The following is a 27,010-nucleotide window of genomic DNA, read 5'->3' on the forward strand; positions in this document are numbered from 1 at the left end:
CGGTTGTAAACACTCTCTTTACAAGAGGCAGAAGAAGGAAGTGGAGAGGCTGTAAGCGAACATCCCAGTGGAAAATATTCAGACTCTGTTTTATGTCCGGAGCTAAGAGAGCGCTAGACTGGGAGGAGGAAGGACTGTTCCCTTTACTGCAGCGGTTTTGTCAAGTGGGCCGAGAAAATAAAAAATATAAAATCACAACTTTTTGTTCTGATTTTGAAGGTTGTTTTTCTTTTTTGCGAACTCAACAACAAACTAAATGTGCAGAAGTTTAACCAAGCAACCGAAATATTTTTTTAGGGAAAGGAATGTTATCTAAAATTTATTTAGCCAAGTTTAGTAAATTGGATAAAAGCTGATTTGGGAGTAAAGTTGGCTTTTCAGTGAACGGTTACAAATAGGCAAATACTTTGTGTTGAACTTGGGATTTTATATTGTAAAAAGATTGTCGGTAATAATTCAATAAAAACAAACATCACCATCTACTTCAAACACCAGTGATGGTTGGGCTAAATTTTTATTATTCTTGAACTGCAGTTGGCGGCCACAGAAATTCAGTAAAAGGTCCACCAATAGCCCTCGGGCCTCACTTTGGGTACCCCTTGTTATACTGCTTGGTAATGACATAACAGGGAATAATCTGTCAATGGCATGTAATTATAAAAAGTATTACACGTTATAGAAGCAGCTTTAATAGAATAACTAAAAAAAACTATTTAAAAATATATATTCCCTCAAAAAAACAACTTTAGACTTCCAATAGACTTTAGCTGCTAAGCTAGCTGCATGGAATCAACTAACTCACTCACTCCTTGGTTACCTAGCAACGGTCTGTTGAGGAGCAGTTTAAGGTTTCGCCTCATTGTAACTGCTTAAAAGTAAAAAAGCAATGAGGAGTAAAAACTGGATAAAACAGGAAAGGTCACAAAGCAGTTAGAATTTCAGAGATTTAAAACAGAAAAATTGAATTTTTAATATTGATATCGACTGAATTTTATTTTATATTGTTTAATCACAGTAAAATGCGGATAACAAATATTAGGGCTGCACAATGTATAGGCCTGTCGCAATAAATTGATTAATCACATGACAAAATTAAAACAAGCTCAATAATCTCCATTTGAATGATTCAGACAAAAGTCTTCAGTCATTTTTAAGAACAGTTTTGTTTACAGAGACTTCATAGTTAATTGTATTTGTTTGTTGTTTTTATGCATTTTGTACATCTAAAATGTCTTCCAGGTCCTGTGTTAAATGTTCACTAGAATTTAAAGTTTATCCAATGAGTTCTTGCATTATCATGCCACATCACTTGAAAATGATCTTAATACACCAATATTGTCGTTTACCGTGACAACTTCTGGGTAATTTAACATCCAGCAAAATTTGTTAATGTTTCAAAACATTTTTCATAAATGTAACATAACTAATTTTACTGTACAATATCAAAAGTGAAGCAGCTTATTCAATATTTACCTCTTTATGCCAGTAAAATAACTGGTGATCCTTGCTGTTTAAAGTAGAAGAAAAATGTTTTTTAATAAAGGGCATTAAGTAACTACAACTAAGCAGTTTCATTGTCAAAATGTTGAATTTGATATGACACGTTTTTCAGCCAAGCCGTCCAGCCCAACCGCTGCACTTACGAAGGCAAACAGACAAAAATAACAAAAACCTGATCCTAAGCATTTGCCTTAATTATCCCAATCAGCTGTTTATTCAGGGTATCTCAGCCTCTGTCATGCTTTCTCTATCTCTGCAACACAGAGGCTTTCTGGATCGCTGCAGCGCCAGTCTGTGTTTTTCCTCCCACGGTCCAATCCATCTCGTCTCATTCTGCTGCAGCGTTCCCATTTACGTCCGCACATTTAGCGACACGAGACCTCGGCAGGAAGCAGGTGCTTTGTTTGCGTGCCTTGTTTATGCCCTCATCTTTTCCCAGGCTATCTGCGCACACGCTGGAGGCCAGCGAAGACACAATGAGGCAAGGACAAGCTGGAGATGAGGAGGGGAGAAGACGAGAAGAGAGGATGGGGAAAGGTCAGAAAGCACATGAGGACAAGGAAGTGATGGGAGGGAAAAAAAGAAGAGTTGAGGATGAGGGCGGCAGAGGAGGAATGCATGTTTATTGTGCTTGCTAAATATGGACATATTCCTTCACAGGCTCCAGTGTTTGCATTACTTTTTTAAGCGCTCCATAAACAAAATTCCCTCCTTCAGCATCGGAGCAGCACTCAGTTATTAAGGCAGCTTGGAGCAGAACATGTAATTAGATTGTGGCCTACCGCTCTCGGCTACAACCTGCTTCTGTAGCCGCTTTTTGTTTTTCAATCTCCAACCACGACTCCAATGTAAAAAAAAACAAACTTCTGCTGCGTTTCCGCAGAGCAAATCCTCCGTCGCATTTTTCTCCCACAAGTCAGTAGAGGATGGAGGCGTCATGTGACATGAAGCACATGTGACCCTCACTCACAAGCAAATCAAAACAAAAAAGAAAAAAGGAGAAGAAGCGAAAAGTACGCAAGATCAATATTCATGACAAACTGGAACAGGCTCCAAACTGGGCAGGAAGTGTCCAGTTGAGGAATTAAAGTGGCAAAACATCAAAATTATCCAATAAATTCAAGCTAAAAGCAGCTGAAAGTGTAAATATGCAAACTGGATACATTTAAACATGATGTATTACGTGTTTTAAGCACTTACAAGAGTGCTACTTAAGCTGATTGAGACCAATTAGCAATATTACATCAAATCAGTGGATGAAGCGCTAAAACCATTAGAAAACAGTTGATTAAAGAGGCTTTGACATAATTAGTGTTGTGTAAATGTGTTTTTCTCCACAAACAATAGGTTCTAACCAAAGGTTCGATGATGAAATTCCCATAGAATTAATTATACACCAATAGTCAGTCCAAGGAGAAAACATTGCTAACTCAACCTGATTTTTAAAGTTGAATGTATTTAGAGTGTAATCCAATTAAACTTTAAGGAATAAATGGAAAAAAAAATTTCAACAATTACTCAGTTTGAAAACAATGCATTTCCTGGGAAACACAGAGGCCAAATAAATAAAATCATAGTTCGTTAACAAGAACATTATTTTTGTGATTAGTTAGAGCCAAATAAACGTTATTTTTGCTGTTGAAGTGAATAAATTGCAATTTATCACTGAAATTGAATGTGCAGTGTAAAGCAGCATAATCAAAAAGCAAATGTTCATCAACGAGTTTAAATCGGCCAGGTAAAAAAAATTTTTATTTAAATGTGTAAAAATTAAAAAGTCCAACTTTTTAGCATCTTTTACAGACGATACTAGTTGCCAAACTATTAATAGAATTCAGGATGGGTCAGGGCAGCCATGTTTACACCAAATACTGACCTTAACTTCAAAATTTTGCAGATGAAACAGGGACTCGGAGTAGACAACACTTTAAAAATCTGTCACTAAGCTACGTTTCCATTACAAATGTGGGCAAAACTTTGTTGAAATTCCACTAATGTTGGAAAAAAAAGACAATTTTGCAATTGGAAATGCAATTAAAATTCATATGTGAATAGCTTTGTTCCTGCGATTATTTGTTAAAAACATGGCGCACCATCTTCCTACCACTACTTCCTGTGATCTTCTTTGGCGTTTCTGCCAGTAGTAAGATCCGGTTGTTTATCTTGTGACTTCTGTGGTGTAAATTTGTTCAAATTTGGTGCATTTAAAGCAAATTTAAATCCTTAACGATCTATGATATCCAAACTCATTTGTGTAAACATCGTTTTAATTCTATCATCTGAAAATGCATAAAAACATATTTGACAACAAAATTGCTGCAGATTTTTTTTTTTTTAAAAGATGACAGCATTGACTCACATCCTTCAACATTAGGATTTTCCACTGAACTCAAAACAAAGTGAATCAAAAAAATCCATATTTACAGACAAAAAATGTTTTTCAAAATCCAAACTGGGCCTCTGATCATAACTGATAAAGAGAAAACTGATGAAATCACTGGTTGACTGACAGAAGCATTTTAAATCAAACTGGCAGTGAAGCTGACATAATGAAACTCTGATCTGCTGTCAAACCACGGAGAACCATTTTGTCCTTTTTTTCTTTTTATCTGTCCCGGATGTTTCCGTCTCGCTGCGTTCACAGCTCACCGACTTCACCTCTTTGATCGCGACACGTGGAGCTTTAAATGTGCCGATCCATCTAAAATAATTAAAGCTCATTTTCATTTTTCATAAGGAGAGACGGCCATCAAATCATCTTTTCAATAACCTGTTGGGCTAAAATGGGACAAGCCGGTTCACTTTGATGACAATCCATTCATAATAGAGAAGTCTTGATTAAAATTTTCCTTGCACAACACATTTAAAATGACATTGTGTGAATTCATTTAATCAACCTATAAAGTCTGCTAGACTGATGCAGAAAAACGGGAAAATTTGTTGCTATTTGGTGAACCCATCCAGCAATCCTGCAGCCTATCCCAGCTTAAAATACTGTTTATGGTGCCAAGTTTAGGCAGGAGTGGGAAACCAAAGCTTGAAATTCCCTTCAGGCTATGACGCACACAATCCCTCTGGGCGTAATATATGTTTTCATCTTTAGCAGGAAGAAAAGGGGATTGTGGTGTGTTTAATTTTAGTTTATTATCAGACAGTTTGACAGAGTAAAAACAATGTAGACTTGCAGCAGAGTAGATTCCTAACTCCATATATGGTTCAGGGCACTGTGACCCTGCTGGACCTTCAGGGAGCGCTGTATTTGGGATTGAGTTTGCCAAAGAAACAGCCTGCTGATCCCAAATTGGTCAAAGCTGATGAATTTTTTCTTAAGGGGACCTTTTATGCAAAATTCACATTTTAAATGTTTTTGTACTTCCATTTGGGTTTCTACTGCTTCTTAAAAATCAACCCAAGCGCTTAAAAAAGCCTACCAAGCTATTTTCTGGCAATATATTAATGTTCGTCCTCCGTTACCTAGCAACCCTATCCTTACCCAGCCCATTACCTACCAACCTAACCGGAACTAAAGCATCTTTGGTCAGCTGGTTTTACCGCTTTATGCGCAGAACAATGGCTGCTGGAAAAGACAAGAGTTTTGCTGTTGACCACTTACTGTGTTCTTTTTAGTTGTGCAGGAGGCTCCACTTCTGCTTTTCAAAAATGTACAGTTGTAAAATTGCGCATCTGTTTGCTACAACGTCTTACAAGGGCCATTGTAGATGCAAAAAAAAAAAAAAAAAACACAATTTCAGCCAAAAAACTCAGAAGTATTTTTTATAGAATTTCTGATATTAGCTTAATCTCAGAAATTCTCTAGAAAATTAAGGAAATCTTTCACCTTAAAAAAGTCACATTTTTAATTTTATGAGCTAAATACGCCAAAGAAATTTTAGCTAGCTTGGGAAGCTGAAACACTTTGGCGCAATGCTACATGACACGCTATTGGCTCGAGTTTGCAAAGCGGCCAATCCAGGAGCGGCATTTATATTGGTTGTTAGCATCTGAGCTAAGTGCTAAGTCAGGTTCCACTGTGTGGAATTATTATTATTGCACTTTTAGGTATTGTCTGCGTTTGAACTATTAAAATAGGTAGTGTGTTTGCAGACTTTAGCTATTCGAGGTGGTCTCTAAACTCTTTCAATAACGGGGTTCCACTCTTATCTCATCTTTCACCTCATTGACGCATTGTACCACTTTGACTTAGCAATCATTACTCAAGTTTTAAAAAAATAAAATAAAAAATCAATGACTGATTATTGTGACCATTATCACAATAATTCATCTAGGACGATGCTGCATCGACGAGACTTGGACCTTTTCATTTTTTCCCCCTGAGGGGAAATGTGTGGTTCTCTGGCAGATAAATGCACTTTGTGTTCACCAGGTAGCCTCTAACTGCTTCTGTCAGCTGTTTGGCAAGGAGCAGGTAGAGAGCTGAGAGATTTTCTGAGGTTTTCTGGTGGAAACAGCTGCAGCTGCCAGACACTGTGTTAGAAGAGCAGTGAAAATGAGTCATAGCAGTTCTAATATAAGAGGACAGCTGTGTTGAGGCTTGCCATGAAGCTTTAATAAGCTAAGGGAAGCTGTGAATCTGAGAAGTTATTATGTGTGGGACTCATTATTACATACAATGTATTTTACATTGGTTTCACCTGGTCAGATCCAGAAAAGGCACCACTTAAAAATTGCTTCTTTTAAAGATTTAATGCTTTAATTGTGACCTTTAAAAGTGACCTATTATGCTTCCTTGAACAGGTTAGGATTGTTTTATGGGCTATTCAAAACATATTTATTACATTCTCTGTAGAAAATCATTCTCAGAATATAAGATTTTCTGCCTATTTTCAGCTCCTTTCAGGATGAGCTGTTTTAGGGCTTCTGTCACTTTAAATCCAGATAAGCTGCTGCTGGCCCCGCCCCCAACTCAACGTTTGCGCTGGCACATTAAAATGGCTGAAAGCTATTAGGGCCTTTGTAAATAAGACGATAAATTATCCCAGAAGTTATTGCAAGAAACTTTAATCTTGTTGTTTTGAGACCATTTTCGAGAAATATAATATGCATAATAATGCAAGAATACATTCTCAAAGATCAAACTTTAAAATCTAATGAATATTTAACACTGGAACGGGAAGGCATTTTAAAAATCCAAAAATAAACAAACAAAACAGAAAAAACAAACAAAGTGAACCATGATATCTGTGAACAGAATTGTCCTGAAGACACCTCATCCAGTTTTTGGTACAGAGAGAGAAAAAAGAGGAAACCAATAAATTATTTAAATTGAAGTTGCTGAGTTTGTTTTAATTTATTAAATGTTAAATCAATACTTTATCCTTCTTTTTTGCGACAGGCCCACTCTGCCCAGGTCCATCTAAATCTTTTTTGAACTGTTGACTGCTCAGATCGGCTCCGGTGGCCCAACATGCCCTCCTGCTGGCTAAGCTGCTGTAGTGCCAATCATAGATTGTGTTCATCTACCTTTTGAGTGATTTTCTCAGCAAGGGATGGAGCCCAACTCACACAATGTGTGGGACTGAAGCAGGTCACAGAAGTCATTGCTCTGCTCTTTGGGAGATTTCCTGAAAGTTCAGAGCTCAAGGTATGAGCAGATAGTACAAATTCAATTCAGATCAATCAGATTCATTCCAATACTGACACATTTTGATCCAATCACATTGATAATAAGTCGATCCTAATTATAAAGCAACACGATTCATTTCAGTTGGTATAATGACAAAGGAAGCCAAGTCGACTTTGCAGCATAGTCCTAAAAACAAACACGTGGCAACATGTAAATTTATCTGGATTGCACATTCCAGAAACAACATTCTGTCACAGTCAGACTTTTTCCTGTTGTCCTTTTAGATAACTTCAGGGGAAACCAAAAAAACAAATTGATATTACAACCTGCAGTTCAGTGAGTGTGAAGCAACGAGAGTCAGTTTAAATCTGAGATTCTTGACAGGAAAAACGTGGAACAATTAGACCTCTCTCCATAAGCAATAACTCAGTTAACAGAAGGGTAAATTAAAACGAGCTAAATAATTTTCATTTGCATGACTTTACATTTTTCTCTTTCTACCAAAAACTGCCTGATGAAAGTCTTCAGTCTGGTGCTTTGGTGTCAATTAACTTTTTTTATGAAGGACAATTTTGTTTACAGAGACTTTATAGTTCATTTTATTTATTGTTTCTGTTTGTTTATTTTGGATATTTAAAACGACTTTCAGTTCCAGTGATAAATGTTCATTACACTGCAAAAACACAACATTTTACCAAATATTTCTGATTTAATTTATATTGCAAATATCTTAGTCCACTTGAAATAAGACAAAACTAACTTACATGTAACTTTTTTCTGCCAGACTTAATTTCACTTACAACAATTATTTAATTTATCTGCCAATTAAACAAGTACTTTTTCATCAATATTAAGGAATTATTTACTTAAAACAAGACTATGTCTTGCTGAAAAGTTGCTTTTAATTATTTTTGTCTTATTTCAAGTGTGCTAAGATATTTACACCAGAAAATAAACCAAAATTACTCAGTAAGATTTTGTGTATTTGCAGTGTAGAATTTAAAGTTTATTGATCTTTGAGAATGTGTTGTTGCATTATTATGCCATTACTACCATTATATTACTTTAAAATGGTCTCAAATCAACCATATTATCAATTATCGCAATAAATTCTGGGACAATTTGTCATCCAGCAAAATTTGTTATCGTGACAGGCTACAAACAAGTTATTTTACATAAGCAACAAACCACACGTATTAGGTAACGCAACAAAATTTATGCAAATCCTACTCAAAGGTTGCAGAAATAATCACATATTAGCATGACTTGACGTCATGCTATGCAGACGCACTGTCTGCAACGAGGAAAGTTTACTCACCTCAACATGAAAAACTAAAGGCAAACTTAGGAAAAACTTAAAGTCCAAGAGGATACATTTCCGATGAGTTCAGCTTCTATTTATTTAATGAATTAGGTGCATTATAATCTGTAGGGCTGTGACGATTAATCGCATTAATCGTGATTAATCAATTGTTGAACCAATTTATAAATTGATTAATCGTTAACTGGAGGATACAGACTAAGAAAAAAGGCCATTTGTTGAAAGAACACTCTAAAAGCAGCAATTAAGCCAAAACTTTACATAAAACACATACAGTACAGACCAAAAGTTTGGACACACCTTTTAATTCAATGAGTTTCCTTTATTTTCATGACTATTGACATTGTAGATTCACACTGAAGGCATCAAAACTATGAATAACACATGTGGAAATATGCACTAAACAAAAAAGTGTAAAACAACTGAAAATACCCCTTATATTCTAGTTTCTTCAAAGTAGCAACCTTTTGCTGTGATTACTGCTTTGCACACACTCTGCATTTTCTTGATGAGCTTCAAGAGGTAGTCACCTAAAATGGTTTTCACTTCATAGGTGTGCCCTGTCAGGTTGATAAGTGGGATTTCTTGCCTTTTAAATAGTCATGAAAATAAAGAAAACCCATTGAATTAGAAAGGTGTGTCCAAACTTTTGGTCTGTACTGTACATTTTAGATTTAAGACACAAAAATGTCTGAATCCTCCTTTAAACCAGCAATATGTTTTAGCTTCATCTGCAACTTGATGGATTTTCTAGGGAAAACATTCATGAAAGGGTTGAATTATGCAGCCAAAATGTAGAACATGAGGCAGATTCTTGGTCTGCAGCAGAACAGATTGACTGGATCTTTCCATCTGTCACATGAGACAGTTAAGGTCGGGGCGATGGCGCTCATTTTCTCCTTATGGGGAAGTTGGAAAGCTAAAATCGGAGACTCTCAGAGGCTCCACTAATAAAAAAAAAAAAGCAGTCTTAACCTCTCTCGTTGGAGAGAGGTTAAGACAGTTGAACTGACAAATCCCCCAAGAGCAAAGTATGTACACATCAGAGCAATGATTATACAGAGCGAAGAGGACGGAAATAGACCGAGAGGAGCAAAAGCACAAAGCATTAAAACTCTGCTTCACCATTGTGTGTGCACATAATGTTTAACTCTTAAACAAGCTCTTTGGGTTGTGAAGGAAATCTACAAGGCATTTGAGCTAATTTTTGAGAATGGATGGCTATATTTAGCTAAAGAATGTCATGTTCTGTCCACAACGCAGGAAAAAAAAAAAAAAAAGTGGCTGCTAAGATTTCCATTTAAGGTCAGAATAACCAGCAATAAACCAACAGGACACAGTGGGGAGCAGTGACAGGAAAACAACCTGATGTCCCGTAATGAACCAACAAACCCACATTAAACTGTCGTCTCAGTTTGTGGTTCTGGTTTCTAGCATTTTACAGATCGAGTAAAATGGGTTTCAGCGCTGCAGATGATCGCAACAGCACCGCTGTGACCCGATTACTCAGCATCTAACCGCTTTCTGAGAAAAAAAATGTAAAATGGCATCACAGTTTAAGGGGATGCGTAACGAAAAGAACCCGAGGACAAGATTTCATGACTGTGAAATCATCAGCGTGTGTAATCTCATTGGGAGAGGCTGAGCCGTTCCTCCTGCCTGAATGCCTGCCGCGTTTTGCATCGACTGAAGGAGGCTCTGCAGGGCTCAGTCCAAGGTCAGCAGGGCATGAGCGTCTCTTTGGTGGCAGGGTTGTATCTGGCCGTCCTCCAGCACCCTTAGCCATTTTGACAGACAACAGGCTATGTTTGGTAACGACCAAAGAGATGAGGTGAAGCGGCACGGAGCTGCTCCACAGAAAAGCACATCTGACCTCAGAGAGAACAAACTGTGCCAAATTTAATCTTAAATTCATCAGGTGACCTAATCCCCTCTGACATGTAATCTTTCTGCTAAGCAAAAAGGTAATATCTGCCCTGAACTGGAAATAAATTGACCTCAGGATATAAAAATAGAGTGAAATAAAAATGGGTTTAAACGTAAATATTTTCAGATAAGTAGATTTTTTTTTATTTTTTAACTGGATTATTTTTACTATTTAGAAGCCTTCTCACTTCGGCTATTCAATTTATTTATGTAATAAGCACATAAATTAATAAATAATAGCATAATCTAGTAACTGCTTTCCGTTACTCCTACTCGTAAGTAGTTGCTCATTAACAGATTTATACTTAATTTTAAAATATTTTTAAAAACTAAACATGGTAGCAGAGTTGTAATAATACTAGAATTTTAAACTCTGCAATAATAAGAAATACTGAAGCACCCTTAACAAGCATAAGGTTATTTTAAATAAAAAAATAGAAAAGTACACCCAATAAAGCAACAATATTTTTATTCGCGACTAATTAGCAGCAGTTATTCAGCATGTTTGCTAATAATACTGCAGTTCAAGACGTAACTTTTAGTTTTTAACAACAATTATCTGAATTCTCAGACTGAAAATTCATCACACAAAGTGACTTTAGCAATAATAATAATCATAATGATAGTTTGAAATATTAGTTCAAACTGTTAAAGATTAAACTTGTAAGCTCTAAAAGCCAATTTCTGAACAAATTCTAAAAATTAGATTGGATTCATCTTCTTGCACTGAAAACAGTTTGATTTTATCCAAAGAAAAGAAAAAGAAAAACAGATTAATATGGAATTACCGTATTTTCCGGACTATAAGACGCACTTTAATTTTATCAAAAAGCGGCAGTACGCCTTATAATCCGGATACATTGTTATATGTTGTTCTGGAGTAAAACAGCCACTTTTAGTGAATTAATATGGATTAATTCTGGTTGTGCTTCTGAACCTTAAAGCGATTTTGTGAGTGTTCATCACGGCGCTCTGTCAAAATGTTTTAGTTACATTACGGCTACTAATCAGGAGCATTGCAGAGTAATACATACTGTGCTTTGTGCTTTGACTGACTGACTTATCTGACTGTTTTGTTTCGCTTAATGTGGATATACAGTATATATTAAAAAAGATCGAAAATAGATCATTCCTTAACAGTGCGCCTTATAACTCAGTGCGCTCTATAGTGCAGAAAATACGGTAAAAGGATTGTACAGTAACACTCTTTGGAATGGGATTTTAAAACTAAAAGTTTCCTAACTCTTAAAAATATTCTATTTTTAAAGTTTTTTCCAGCTACATGATCATAGTTCTGCCCCTCCTCCACCTGTTGCTGGGCACTGCTGGTCAGAGGGCTACTACATTTTCTCCTCCAAGCAACAAATATCAACTCAGCCGTTTGGAAACAGTCCCTGTTCAATAAACCCAACCAGTCACGGGTTCCCGAAGCGTCGCTGTCATTCTTATTAAAACATAATAATGTCTATAAACTACAGTTGTCACTCCATGAATACCATGACTGTTAATTAGCAGACAGCAAGCTGTCTAATTAGCAGCCATAGACCAACAAATTACCCAGATTACTGATGCTAAATTTAGTTGTTTTGTACTAAAAAGTCTAGGAATCCAAAAGTGCAATAAATAAATGGTATTGATGCTACACCTGGAATAATCATCTTATCATTTGGCATACAAAAAGCTGCTATTGCAGAAAAAATAAAATCATGTTTTACTTTGTGTTCAATTTTTTGTGTAAACACAGTGATATACAGGTATTTTTACTCAGAAGTACATCATTGGATCTGCAGTTATTTATATTTAGGAACTTGAACAATCCAGTTTAATAGCCTTAATTTATTAAAACCAAAATACAGTGACTTCACTGAAGGCTGTTGTTATGAGGTGACCTTCAGGGAAGTCTTAGTTGTACTCATTTATCATGATCAATTTCTCACCAAGATAATGATTTTCACTTATTGTTGTCACAGTTGATATTTAAAACCTTAAAAACTGTCTGTATTGTTGAGATTTTTTTTTCACTGTTTGCTCAATGAAAGCATCAATAAATATCAATAAATTTGAAAATATGACTAAATGCAGTTAGAATTTAATGATATCTCACTGGTTTTTCAACAGCACTATTTGTGTTTGTAGGGCTATGCATTGTTACCTAAAAAGAGGCAATAAAAAGTTTTTGTTTTCACTTTTATTGTTGTAGTATCATATGGTATTGTGATAAAACTTTAAGTCCATATCACCCATTGCATGTACTCTATAAAGATAAAATGACCAAAATAACTAAAATGCTGGTAGGCATTAATATTAACCCTAAGACAGACTTAAAACTACTTCAACCAATTTGCACTCTTTAGTATTTTAAAAGCAGCATTCAGAGTATTAAATATTGATAAATAATAAATAAAATGATAAATTGTATTAGGATTTAAAAATGCCCTCAGAGAGTTTATATTTTCAGATTTTTCTTTTTATTTGGCAGTGAAGTGAATGAGTTGTTGACTCATTAAAACATGTATTTTGTTTGGGAAGTCCCCTCATTAGGAGGAAAACTTTACATTAAATCAGTTTCAGGCCTGCTCATTAACCCAGTTTGGTTTCTTCATGTTGTATTTTTAATCGTTGGCCTAGAAACAGTAGTTCCTTTTGTCTTTCACACACCCAGGAAAAGAAAACTATGCCAAATATGTACACGTATGTAGAGTTTTAAAACATTTCGTTAAGCCTTTGCCTGTTAGGACAAGCTGCATCTCCGTTTCCCAGCACCTGTGTGACAGTTAACCGATTGTTCTGGTGTAGGGCAACAGAGCAAAGCCGTGTTATTTCTGCCTCGTCACGAACATATTTAGGTAGCTCAGTGCGCTTGACGCTCTGGGAGTTCTTCTTTGTCTCAGTCAACAGTGAAACAAGCCACCACAGGCAGGCAAGGAGCCAGTGTTTATTTCCACCAGTACATGCCCAGTAACACTGGCACTTGCCCACTATCACACACACACACCCTCTCACAAAGTGGGGGGTCCTGCTACTGCTGCGCCTTAATCACATCCACCATCCAGTTCCTGAACTGTTGTTGTCCTCTGATAACGGCAAACATCTACGAGTAAAAGTTATGGAAGAACAGATTTCTGCTTTATCGTGGCAAAGTTTAATTTACAAAACAGGAATGGTTGATTATTGTGTAATAAGATCAATACAAAGATAGATGGATGGAGGGAATCACGGTTGGATGTGTTGTGGATGGATGGACGGATGGACAGACGGATGTGTTTGGGCGGATGTGTGGTTGGATGTGTGGTTGGACGCAGAGCTCTGATAACAGCAGCCTTCCCCCATGCCGAAGCCTCCCAGCCCAAACCTTCCCCGGAGCTCCGCGCTTTAGAGGAGCCGTGAACTCCACCACCTGGCCGCGGCACGCAGCGCGTTGCCACGGGTCATCTGGAGTCAGGAAACCGAAGTTGATGTGGGTTTACGGGATAGGGGGAGGGGTGAATGGACGGCAGCGTGGTGCATTGACGGAAAAGAATGAGGCTAGTTGATGAGAAAAGGAAGAGGAGGCTTTCAAAGCGCTCATGTGTAGGAGGAGCAGGCATGCCAGGCTTTTTAAAACGGAACCCACACAAAACGCAAGCGCTCACATTAATGGATCCACTCGATCACCTTCAACAGAAACGCGTAAATATGATCAGGAAAGATGAGGTAGCTGAGCCCAGGCTGACCCAGAGGAGAGGCTGGTCGTTTGTATGCAGCGTGCGTTTCAGCTGTTATTGTCTCCGGCTGACTGGAGGCTCGGGCTGGCTCGGAAAATGCCTTAGTAAAATCAAAGTGGACGCGCTTGATTCGTGACTCCGCAGCTCCCTGCGGATGGATGCCCACTTCTCACATAAACACATACACATTTCATTTTTCCTCGCTGCACTCACCTTGGTCGGGTCTCCTCCTGTTATCCACTTGTTACAATGGAAATTTAACACCATGGATCTCCAGTTAAGTTTCCTGGCAGTCGGACAGAATCACAATATCTCCCCCCGAAGAGAAGGGCCGAAACCCGGGAGCGCGGCGGTTCGGAACCTCCGGTGGCGGAGGAGGAAGAAACCGTCTGGGGAGATTTTTTTTTTTCCTCTCTCTCTCAGGAAAGCATCGGTGAGAAACGAGAAAAGCTTGCGCCTTCAAACAGCTGTTTTTCCAAAATGGAGTTTAGTCTTGTGTGAGCCAATCAGAGCGAGGCTGTGGGGGCTCCCGCTCCTCCTGTGGGCTGGAGCCAAATCCACGCCACGCAACGATGAAACGCATTTCGTTTATTCTGGTGGAGAGAAAAGGAGAGGAGGGGGAGCCTTTGTTATATCCTTTATGTCACTAATGCTTTTTTCAGGCAGACATCAAAACAACATGAAACTCCGAGCAGGGAACCCCGTCAGGTTCCGCAGTCTGGAAAAGTGGGAATTAGAAATATCACGATTGGATATTTATTCAAAAACAAACTGTAATTTTACGACGGGATACAAGGGAAATTATAGATAGAAAAAAAAGGAGGACATTCTTTTTCCAAAACACAGAAATATTTAGATTAATCTCAGAAATGTTCTTGTTTCTAAAAGAAATTCTGAAAATAAACTTAATATTTCTCAGAAATATTCTACAAAAAAAACAAGGAAATGTATGAGAAAGAAAAATATTGAGATTAATCTCAGAAATGTTCTTGCTTTTTTCATAGAATATGTAAGATAATCTCAAAATTGCTCAGAAATATTTGACAAAAACAATGAAATTTCTTGGTTTCACAAGTAGAACATTTTTTAGAAAAAAACTCAGAAATGTTGAGATTAATCTCATAACTTTTCTACAAAAAACAAGGAAACTTCTGAGCTCCAAAAGCAAAAAAAAAAAAAGAAAAGAAAAAACTCTGAAATATTTAGATTAATCTCAGAAAGATTCTACAAAAAACAAGAACATTTCTGAGTTTCAAAAGACGAAAACGTGGAAGAAAAAACTAGTATTTTTTTTTAGAAATATTCTACAAAAAACAAGAAAACTGCTGAGCTCCGAAAGTGAAAAATCCATTTTAAAAAACCTCTGAAATTTTTAGATTAATCAAAAAAAATTCTACACACCACAAGGAAATTTCTGAACTCCAAAAGTCAAAAGATTGCTAGAAATAAATCTGAAACTTGAAGATAAATCTTAGAAATTTTTGAGACATAAACGTGGAAATTCCTGAGCCATAGAACATATTTCCTGTTCCATTGTCTAAAAATTGCATCCATCCATCAATCTGTACAATCAAGTCATCAAGCTTTTTTTCCATCCATCCATACAGTCGCCAACACTCAAACAATTGATAAACATTGCATTTTGTCAATTGCCATCATCAATCCACATTTTAATAAGTTAATCAGTGTCCAACCTAAATCTCCCAGGAGTGTGAACAATTTTAGGCTTAAGTGCATCTATCTGATCATGTATTAATAGACAAAACATCTTGGGGAATAATATTGGAGTCAGAGAGTGGGAAAATGCTGAGTCACTGCTTACACTGCCTCTTTTCATCAGTCAAACTGAAATGCAAACAACAATCTCAGCGTTGAACAAACAGTCCCGGTGCAAATACTTTTAAAAATTCTTGAACCGTGGCAGAACCTTCTGATGGGATCTCGTTTTTCTGTACCTTTTTGTGTTGGCACGTTGAACTGAAACTTTCAGGTTTGGAAGGAAAATGTACAACATAAATGCAACGAGAGTGAATAAAAGTTTGTGAGGTTATTAGAACAAAAAACAGAAGTCATATGAGAAGAGAAAAAAATTTGTTTTTGATATATAAACTGTACAAAGAGATGATAGAGGGATATAAATATTCCATCAATAGATCTCTAAACACCATAAAAGTCAAACTGTTACAGGAAACCATGCGTGTTATCAGAAAACCAATTCAGGGCAATAAAATCTAATATGCTTTGAGTTATTTAGTCTTTTATTGGTGTTTCACTGGTAAAGTGGAACAAAAATATGAATCTACAAACCAAGCCTTCATTTACTTGTTCTTGCAAATTTTAATTACAAAGCTATTGCTAGCTAGCCTGAGCATTCTTAACAGGCTCTGGAATTCGAAATAAGATGTAGCATATAAAAGTTATGCACTGCAGTCTTAAAAGCAAAAATTGCTTTTTCTTAGCATGAAACCATACTGCTGTTCATAAATGCTCCTTTCTGATTTAAGCCTACACTCCATTACTATTCCCCGCTGTAGCTGCACTTCCACTGCAAATTGGAATTACGAAGATAATTTTGGGGGTAAAAAACCTCAATTTGTTTGATAAAAAGAATTTGCATGCTAGGATAAGGTGTTTTTTTGGCCGTCTCAAAATTACTGAACTTCGCAAAACTTTAATGAAAACTTTTTCGCATCACACAAGTCATGTGATCAACAACCGAATGTTACTACTGAAAGAAATGATGAAGACGACAACAGGAAGTGACAGGAGGATGACTCGTGAATAAACTTATTCACATGTGATTTGTAACTGCATTTCTTATTTAATGGAAACGCCGCACAAGTGAAATTGTGTTTTTCAACATTAGCTGAAGATTGACAAAGTTTTGTGCACGTTTGTAACGGTTATGACTCATTAGCTTTACCACTTTTGACACATGTTCAATAAAAATCGGCACCAAGCTTCACAGGTCCAGTTGCTGTAAAATTGGCCCAAATTATTAGCTTTTCTAAACTGTGACTGACACTGACTGGAAGTGCTCAATTATTTTGCATCTAAATCTTTATTAATGATGCCTGGTTGTTTGTCTCCATGTTTTCCCTGATACGGGTTGGCAACCTCTCCATGGTGAACCCTGCTTCTTGTCCTTTGACTGCTGGGATATTCTCCAGCTCACCCCTTGCAACAATAAACAAGATTATGAGGATGCAGAAGCTAGAAACAAAAGGATGGATGAATGAGCTCCACTTCATCTGTCCTAGTGATATCGTTCCAAGGTTCTGTAACATGTTTAGGTGCAACTTTGCAAGTCTAAGCAATGCTGTCATATCCTTTTTAGAGAGAAAAATGCTTTACACTGGCAGTCCTTCCAGCAGAGACGTTTTTGCTAATTGCACTGTCATAAAATGTAACATTTAACATTTGAAACCAAGCCTTTAGAGGCTGAGAGGGCGCTTTTGGTGTTTTGTATTCTCTTTGAGCATCGCACAGTCTGTCCTTAGAGTAAACCTACTTGGACATCCAGTCCCAGAAGACGAGAAAACCTCTTCTGGCACTGACTTTGTGATTTCTTCAGAGACCCAAGGAACCAGTTTGGGAAACTCAGCTGAGGACACATGCAGCTATGTTGTGAAAATACCAACAGCTTCCCTTGGGGCTGCAGCATACCTCATCATTTGCCAACAACAGCACAAACAAGACACAAATAGCACTTTCTGTATAATAGCTTTACTGTCTTAACCGTTAACAATAAATACCCTGCAATACAATACAGCTCAGTCACAGACATGCTGGAAATATAAAAAAATATAAGACTGAAGAGAAGCACTCAGCAGATGCAAGATGAACAATGCAATATTATTGCACTTTTATGTACAATTTGGCAAATCAGATCTCAATAGTCATGTGATTTAACGGATTAAGACTGCATGATAAGACAAATAAACCTAAAATATATATAAGGCAGATTACCAAACTGAGAAAAATAATGAAGCCCAAAGACTAAACTCTAAAACCTAAACATTCAACTGAACTAGCAGCCACTTATGTTTAATTTCAAACACTCTGGACGATAACACACATATTGCTTTGGTGCACACAAGTGTAACATAAAAAAAAACAATTTAAGGCAACGTTTTCAATGGCTACACATAAAAAAAACCACATTCAGCTTTGTGGTTATAAAATGAAACGTAACACTGACAGACAGGAGATAAAAAATAAAATTCATCGACCAGTTTTTGCTTGTCTGACAAAAATGGAAAATACTTTACTTTTTCTTAGTCAATGAATGCAACAGAACTTTAAACTCCAACCATTTTTGGTTTATAAACGCACCAATTAAGAGGACTTTTTAGAGATTCCTAACAATAAGACTAAGATTTGTCTTAGTCTCATTGTCTTAGTCTAAGTGTTTATAGTCCTTACAGAAAAGAAAAAAGCTGACTCAGTCAAAATGAAAAAGAAAATATCAAGTCAGAATTAGCCAGAAAAAAACCTGATTGATGCTTTTCGAAGAAATTTCAATTAGTTGTAGAATTTCTAATCACCTGAATATAATTAGATAAGAAATATGGAATTTTAGGAAGCAGACCTCCAAAAAACGGCCATGAATATGTTTTTAATTTCACTTATTATTTAGAGTCAGCTGCCGGTAAATATACTCCATCTAGAGAGAGTTTTAGTAACAGAGAAAAATCTAATTAGCAGTTTAATTGAGTTTCCTGGTGTTTTCCATCAGTGAGTTGGTTCCATCTTGATTATATTTATATTTTAATATAAATGCACACCTTTTCTTTATATAAATGGTAAAGTAAAGCCAAATCTGTGTTTTGGCTCTGGATTTTGAAAGGACAGGTTAATTTCTTGCATTGCAAAAACATTGTTCTCATTTCTAGTGCAAATGTCTTAATAAAATAAGTTTTCATCAAGATATAGAAGCTTGTTCTAAGTCAAAATTTCCTTAAAATTGATGAAAAATTGATTGTTGCGTTAGCAGATTATTTCACTCAAAATATGGGAACAATGTTTTGTTATAAGTGAAGTAATCTGCCAGTGGAACTAATATTTTTTAATCTATATTAAGAAATTATTTACTTATAACAAGCTCCATTAGCTTGATGGAAAGTTACTTATAAGTTAGTTTACTGAGGTACTTGCACTAGAAACCAGAACAAAATTACTTGGTAGAATTGTGTGTTTTTGTGATCATAAAATAAACAAGTACCATCCAAGCACACAACTATTAGAGAAGCTAATAAAATGAAGAGTGAACACACCGAATGAGCTGCCTTGGAGCAATGCCTGAATGCTGGACTTCTTTTAAAATTGAGCAAATTCTAAATAGTGTAGTGCTGTTTAGTTAGTAAAATAAATCATGTGGAGTATTGGCAACTTGCCCTATAAAAGTTTCCGCTCATGTTTCAGATGAAACAGAAGAAGTCCTGTGGCTGTGTGAGCGTCAGTAGCAGTAGTAAAGTTGAGAGCGCAACGCCCTGAAGCCGTCCTCCTCCCGGCCTCCTGCCTGCTCCCCTTCACACAGCATGGAGTCTGGGAGCACCACGCCCTCTAGTGGATCCGGCTGGCAGAACTCCACCACAAACTCCTCCTCGCAGTCCAGCAGCAGCCTCGACCAGGCGCTCATGTCCAGCCGGCCGGCGGTGCCGCCGTATTCCTCTGGCAGAACCGACGGCGGGATGTTCCGGTGCAGAGAGCGCAGGTCCGAGCCGTGCAGGACGTACTGTCCAGAGGGACAGAGGAGACGATTACACCGACTCTAATCAATATTTCATCTCATAAAAGCAGCAGCTGTAGGTTGTTTTCACACCAACATAGAGGGCTCTATCCAGTGAAACCCTCTACACCTACTTATATATCTATAGAGAACAGAAAAAGATAATTCAAGGACAACGGTTACCCTCTCTGCCATTTTCTCCTTCAGGAAAGGCTTGATTATAGCGAAGATGCCTTTGAAAATCCGGGGCTCGTTAATTATGTTAACGGCCTTAATTCTGATGGGAAAGCCATCCTGTTGATTAAAAGACCACAATCAGAACCCGTTCAAAACATCTTTTGTCAAAATTAAACACATCGTATTCTACAATATCTCACCTGGAGGATGCTCACAATTTTTTTGGCAAGAAAGGGACCTGGATTGGAGGCTTGTGACATTCCCACCCCAGTGTAGTCGGCTAGGATGACCAACCCGTTCACCTGCGTTTCCTCCGGCTGGATCAGCTTCTCCAGAGTCAGATAAAGGGCCCGCACGTTGTCCACAAACGGATAGTCGTTTGGCTTCCATTTTCCTGGGAGAAAATCCATATTGAGAAATTTTGATGACATAAAGGTTGTGGATTGCAAATATTATTAAGGGTGCATTCACACCAGCCCTGTTTATTCTGCTTTAATCCGACTCCAGTTCGTTTGTTTAGAAGGTCTGGTTTGTTTGGGGAGGTGTGAAACAGTCAAACTCTGATTTGGACAAAAAAAAAAAAAAAAAAACTCTGGTCCGCCTAAAAACTTCAATCTAAGTTCATTTGAATTCTGGTGGGCTTTCAATGCAGTGTGAATACAAGCGGACCAGAGACCGCTCCAAAAGCAGGAAGCTAACCATAGCACAGGGTATTTTGGTAAATATATTGCTCTCTGTGGGTCAGTGAAGGTGTTGTGACCCAGAGAGTGAGGAAAAGCAGAATATAAGAGGTGTAAAGTCGTTTTACGCCTGATTATTGACGTTATTTTCCCTTTGCTGTGGCGCACTACACCCACTGTGATTTTTAAACCTTTAATAAAACTGGACTCTTCATATAACAATCATCAAATAGGATGAAATATTTTATAAAGCATAGAAGCCATGGTTTGTTCAATTTTAACAAACTAATTTTAACATCGGAAAGTATGTAAAATTAAATTATTGACCAATCTAAAAGAGAAAATTGCTTAGTTCCTTCTTGCTTGTTGACAGTACTATCAGAAACAAAACTATTTACATATTCACATCCAGAGACAATACATTTGTATTTGCTAAAACATTAACAATTTTCTCAGCTTTAATTTAAGCCGTATTTTATAGAAATCGGGTAAGAAAAAAAGACGCTACGACCATTTTTGTGACATATTTGCGCTCATCCCACATTGGAATAGTACGGTTTTGCGGACATGACGCAATGACTCACAGTAATGGCGCCTGCAGGAGCGCGAAGCTAGCGCTAGCGGCTAATAGGCGATGTCCAAACCAGTCCTGTATACCAATGGAGAAATCCTACAACTGCTAAAATCTGACTCTACTCTATTTTTGTTGACATTTTGTGAAGAAGGAAGTTGCGCTGGTCTTCTTCAGAGGTTTTGTATTGATACCTTCAGTAGTTCTTGGTGCAGCGCCCCCACAGGCGAAGAGGGGGACAGTTTTTTCAATTAGTTTGAGTTGTTTGGCACAATGCAGTGTGATTGGTTCCCAGTAGAACCAAGTCTACTGGACTATCAGGGAGGACTGAGGTAGACCTGATCTGTTATGGAGTTGCTTATTAGTTGCAGGACTGCTGATATCTTCATTGAGGCAAATAAAGAGACGGACCTGGCCGGAGGAAGAGGATGTATCTGCCGTTGGGATCGGGCCTCGGCAGGACCGTGAGGAAGCCCAGGTCCAGCACATGTTTGACCGTGGATGGCTTCAGGTCCTGGAAGACCTCCGGCCAGGTTTTACGGCCCGCGTGATAATTCAGCAGCAGCTGCAGAGCGCGGTCGTAGTCGAACTTCCTGGCCCGCAGGAAGCGCAGGAGGAAGGCGTCGTCCAGTCGAGTTCTGAGATTGGGATGTTCCTGCAAAGAAAATAAATTCACTAAATAAAAAGTGTCTAGTTGAGAGGCATTGCAAAATAATTCCTACTTCTTGATATTTAAAAAAAATCTGGACTCATTACAGCCACAGATTTTAATGAATTTCATAAGAATTTTTTTTATGAGAAACCAAGAAAAAGTATAATACATTGTTACATTTTCAAAATATCAACTCTGAGGCCTTGCACACACGTAGCTGGGTCTTTATAAAACAAATATCTCCACCACATATTTTATAAAAAATAACATTGTAAACGATATTAGAACAATTTCATCCAAATGAACCCACAAAATTCAAGATTTTGCTGAACGATAAATTGTTCAGCAAATAACATTAATGATAATTGTTATCATTAACGTTTATCGCAATGACATAAACGTTAATGATAATGAATTTGAGACATTTTTTAAGTAACATATAATTTAAGTTAGGACTCTCAAACACCAATAAACCACAAATTAGTAAAGAACTCCACACTGAAGCTGGAAAATATTTTAAATTTAAATAAAATAAACAGAACAACCCAAATCAATAAATAAAAACTACTTACAACTGACACCATAAATAAAATTACAAGTTACAATGTTGCTGTAAACAAAATTGCCCTTCAAAAAACATGAACCATCAGAATGGAAATTATTGATCTCATTTTAAAATGTCATGCGATTAACTGCTTATTGCGACAAGCTTACCCCTAATTGTTGTTTTAAACATGCCAAACAAAGCTAAAACCTGCTGAAACTGCACTTTGTTTTTATAAATAATAATTTTTAGTGATGTTAAATTTAGTTTTCATGTGGATGAAGGGCCAAAACACCCAAAGAAGTTGTTTATTTTAGGATGTTCTTAATAGTAAACATGAAGATATCATTTTAATTCTAAGTCTATAAATAGGAAGCAGAAGCACAGAGAAAAAGTCAAGCACACCCTTGCTATTTAACAGCTTTTTAAATCAGCTTTAGCAGAAGTAACATGAAATAAATTGGCAGATATGTTTATATTGGATTAACGAGTTTGAACAAAGCTTTACTTTAAGGGAAATGGTCTCCCTTTAGACCCTGAGATCAAAAGGGTTTTCACTTCACCTACTTACAAGAAAAAGACAAAAATCAGATTATTAAATAAAATATTATGGTTCTGAACTAAAGATTGCAAAACAAGCCCAAATAATCACACCTGAATAATAGAAAAAATGAATCTGTGCTGATTCGTTTTTGTAATAGTTGACTTGTTTACAGTATTTATTATCATAAAAGCTTAAAGTAAGAAAACCTTAAGAATCATGTCTCTCAGTGCTTGGACATCTCGTAGGCGCCACTCGGGCTTCTCCTGGAGCTCTTCCCGTGCTTTGGCCACCAGTTCAGGGGTCAAGGTGCAGGAATACATGGGTGGAGGTGGGCCAGGGAACCAGCTGTGTCCTGCAGATGTTGCACGGTCCGCCTGGGGAGGACTGAGGCTGATGGACTCATGCTGATCGGCCATGGACTGACTGAGAGAATCTGAAAAAAGAGACATAAAGGAAGCATCTGTGAAAACACAAAGACATAAGCAGTACTACTTCCAGCTAAGTAGCAAGCATACTTCCACTGGTTAAATAGTAAAGCAGATCTTTTTAAGTCAATCCAGCTAAATTAACAGCGAAAACTGGTAATTTCTTTCTAATATAATAAAGACAAACAGCACTTTGTCATTTATTTATCACAAGACACTATGTTCGGCATAAAAATTAAAATATGGTGCGTTCAGGAGCATCGATGTTTGCATATAGACCACTTTATCTCTACTAATTTATAAACTGCGCAGATCACTAAACTGTTTCAAGCCTTTCACGCAACGATATGATCGAAATATTATTTTATTTGTTCTCATAACCCAGAACGGACGGAACCTATGCGGCGGAACCTGGTTCAGGCAAAAAGAAATATGCATACTGACCCAAAATGAGTCAAATAATGACCTCCTGCAGGAGACAGTGGTCTACCTAACAAGCTCCGCTGGGAAAAAATATAAACATCAACAGGAGGGAGGTAAAGACTTTTAAAAAACCAGCAACTAAGTCAAAAATCACAACTGACCTGTCGGTACAAAATCCTTTTTTTCCGGGTTTTGTAAACGGGGTTCTCCCATTGGTCCGTTTGCATCACGTGACGCTCTGCTAAAGCGCAGCGTCTGTTGCTCTGATGTGTTCAGGATCTGTCGGAAACAAACTCACATAGACATTTTTATGCTTTATGCTCATTTAAAAGCATATCTCATTGCATTTAGAAGTTAATTATACTAACGCAACATCCTATCGTCTTCTACCTGCAGATTATAGAGATAAGGGGGGCTAAATATGTAAATAAAGAGCAATATGTGTGTGTCCTTATGACTATCACTGCTCATTATTATTTATTATTGTTGTATGTTGTAGTGCTTTTAGCATGGGTTTTATTAGAGTTTGAGATTTTTGTTTTTTGCAGTTGGGCAGGTGTTTAAACCGGAAGATGTCAAATCTGGCAGCGTGGCGCCATTTAATGAGCGTGAGGCGCATGCGCCATGCTGGACAGAAATTTTCAAGCGCAGTTTCGACGTGAGCTTTTTTAAACCAAGGCCTCATGGACAGTGTTGTATAAAGTACTGGAATCTCAGAGTCAAGTAAAAGTACAAGTACCTCTCCAAAATACGACTTTGGTAAAAGTCGAAGTCACTGACTGAAATGTTACTTGAGTAAAAGTCTTAAAGTATCTGAAACTTCTTGTACTTAAGTATGGAAATTACTGTAAAAATGGATGTACTCAAGTAATGTAATGAAAAGTACAAGTAAAAAGTAAAACAAGGCAAGTTTGAATGACATTTCTTATATCTTGGTAAACTTGTCAAATAAACTTAAAATAATGTACCCAACCAAGTGCAGGCAAAATGAAACCTGCTAATAAATTGTTCCAGTTTTAAAGAGTAGCACATGTTAATGGTTTGTGGTTTTGAACTTGCATGCCTTTCCTATATTCGTTAAATTTAGTCTAAATTGCTATCGCTATGGCTTCTGTCCCCCATTGAACTAGGGTGACCAGACGTCCTCTTTTTCCCGGACATGTCCTACTTTTCAGACCTAAAAAGATGTCCGGGGGGAATTTAAAAATTGTCCGGGATTTTGGTCAATTGCCTCAAAACACATTACATAGCTTACAGTGGATTATAGGGCACGGCGCTGCGTGTCACGTAATCCCTGAGCCGCGTCAGTGCGGGCAGCACTCTTCTCTGTTCGACCCACCCTCTCACCCGATGCAAGGTGTTCCGATTTCTGATTTCCCCAACAATGGGAGAAGCGAAACAGGTGTATCCTATTGGAGGTGATGAACAAGCCAGGCAAGCAGGCTACGACTTTGTTCGGTAGCCTGCTTGCTAATCAGTAGGTGGGGTCAAAACACTTCGTTTCTCTCTCTCGCTTTTTTGTAACGAGTAACTAAACCACACATTGAAAATGTATCGGAGTAAAAGTACGCAATTGAGTTCGGAAATATAGTGAAGTAAAAGTGAAAGTCATCAAACATTTTCATACTCCAGGAAAGTATGAAGTACTCCAAAATGTACTTAAGTAAAGTAGTGAAGTATTTTTACTTCGTTACTATACAACACTGCTCATGGAAACATGAAACGTTCTGATATTCATCCATTCTGGACCCCGGATTAAAACAATGTCCTTTTCTGATCTCCCAAGAGCCAGAATCCGTCTGGAAGCCCAGCCTAAGTGACTGAATACTTTTGCGGACATACCTGAAATGTCTCCGTGATTGGTTGGCGCCCACCTGTTGAGAATCAGCTAGAGTGGGCGAATAGGCCGCGGAGCGAGCGCCATGTTTGAAATCGCTGCGTTTGTAATTCGGTAAGTTGTTTTTCGGAAACCTTATTCGCAGTTTTGACCCTGATGAAGTTATTGAAGCCATTTTTTGTGCTTAAACAGAGCAGCAAAAGAGGAGCGACCTGAGCATGGGGTATGGCGTCTCAGCGACGGTTTGTTTGGCTGCTGGCTTCCCTGAAATAACTGAAGAGTAAAAACAATGTCTGGAACTAGCGGCAGATCGATTGTGGATATTTAGGTGATCTACAATCAAGCTGAGCTTCCCTACAAGCAGCCTGGGGGATCCGCCCGACCCATCAAAGGTAGGTTAGCTCAAGCAACTGTTCCAAAGGCGGGTCCAGAAGACATCTCAGGGTAGGAGCTGTTGCGGATTTTGCTGCTACGCTGCTGATGCAAATACTGTTGTTGAAGGCCAAAGCTAGGCCTCTTGGTGTGCTGGTTTGATTTGATTCTCCGCTGAGAGTCAACGAGCTGAGGAGGAATCTGCTGTTGTAATCCCTCTGTTTTGAAGTTGTTGTGCTGTTTGAACCAATTGCTGTGGTCTTGTGACCTGTGGAGGTTTAGGATTAACTAGCATATTGGAATCTAAAGTTCATGGTTGAAAGTAAGTTGTGAAGGAAAAGGAAGATGGCTGCCAAGGATTTGGCAAATACAGTTTGGAGACTGCAGGAAGGGATTCAGCTTAATAAATATCACTACAATAAACACACATAATATTCATGCATATTATTAGTGATGATTTAATATGGCTATGTTGACATTAATATAGCTAAATTAAGATGATTATCTTTTTACAGTGAATATTGACAAATATGTTTGAGAGAAAATAAGGTCTTTTATATTTCAACATGCATACCTTTTTTATTTTTTTGTCTACTTAATATTTAGTTTGAAATGTACTCTAAATATTCCAAATATAGGGACCATACTTTAATAATTCAATAACTCAAACAAATTTCATTTACGTTCAAAAATTTGCGTCGAAACAAAGCGCGGAATTTCATTTTGCGATTTCATTTCTTCTCAACAACGTCGACGATTTCAACGGAGAGATATGCTGGAGATGCCGTCCGGAGTCACAGCTGCAGGTTTTCAGCTGAAATTTAAATAATTGGTGTTAAAATTTTTTTGGAATGTTTTCCCTCTGCACTGTCACCACATAGATCCTCATTATGAAGAATGGCATAAGCTACTTGCATTAACCAATTTACAAAATTTGTGAATGCTAACTTTCTTTTGGAAAGTCTTCAGTTAAAGGGAAGTTTACTTGGGAAAGGTTTCTGTTTGGAAAGTCTTTGGGA

The 27,010-nt window shown here is 37.5% G+C and overlaps 2 protein-coding genes across 4 annotated transcripts in view; both read right to left on the reverse strand.

The window, feature by feature from the left end:
• Positions 1–14,531, reverse strand: part of pkig (protein kinase (cAMP-dependent, catalytic) inhibitor gamma) — a 30,890-nt gene extending 16,359 nt beyond the window's left edge. Inside the window, exon 1 of the mRNA XM_032559190.1 lies at positions 14,249–14,531. The gene's annotated coding sequence lies outside the window, so the exon portion shown is untranslated. The remainder of the gene's footprint in view (positions 1–14,248) is intronic.
• A 3,210-nt stretch (positions 14,532–17,741) lies between these two features.
• Positions 17,742–23,998, reverse strand: ttpal (tocopherol (alpha) transfer protein-like). 3 transcript variants are annotated; one of them, XM_032559221.1, is made up of 7 exons: positions 23,944–23,958; positions 23,804–23,862; positions 23,141–23,367; positions 21,606–21,849; positions 20,144–20,337; positions 19,950–20,060; positions 17,742–19,772 (listed from the first exon to the last, which is right to left on the reverse strand). In XM_032559221.1, the coding sequence occupies exons 3-7, from the start codon at positions 23,348–23,350 to the stop codon at positions 19,494–19,496; spliced, it is 1,038 nt and encodes a 345-aa protein (XP_032415112.1). In that variant the 5' UTR covers positions 23,351–23,367; positions 23,804–23,862; positions 23,944–23,958; the 3' UTR covers positions 17,742–19,493. The 3 variants fall into 3 exon arrangements, with proteins under 3 accessions (XP_032415112.1, XP_032415093.1, XP_032415103.1); XM_032559202.1 differs by lacking the exon at positions 23,804–23,862 and having other exon boundaries at positions 23,944–23,998; XM_032559212.1 differs by having other exon boundaries at positions 23,804–23,949.
• Positions 23,999–27,010: the final 3,012 nt, after the last annotated feature.

The sequence above is a fragment of the Xiphophorus hellerii genome, chromosome 1, assembly GCF_003331165.1.
Source record: "Xiphophorus hellerii strain 12219 chromosome 1, Xiphophorus_hellerii-4.1, whole genome shotgun sequence".
Taxonomy (NCBI): domain Eukaryota; kingdom Metazoa; phylum Chordata; class Actinopteri; order Cyprinodontiformes; family Poeciliidae; genus Xiphophorus; species Xiphophorus hellerii.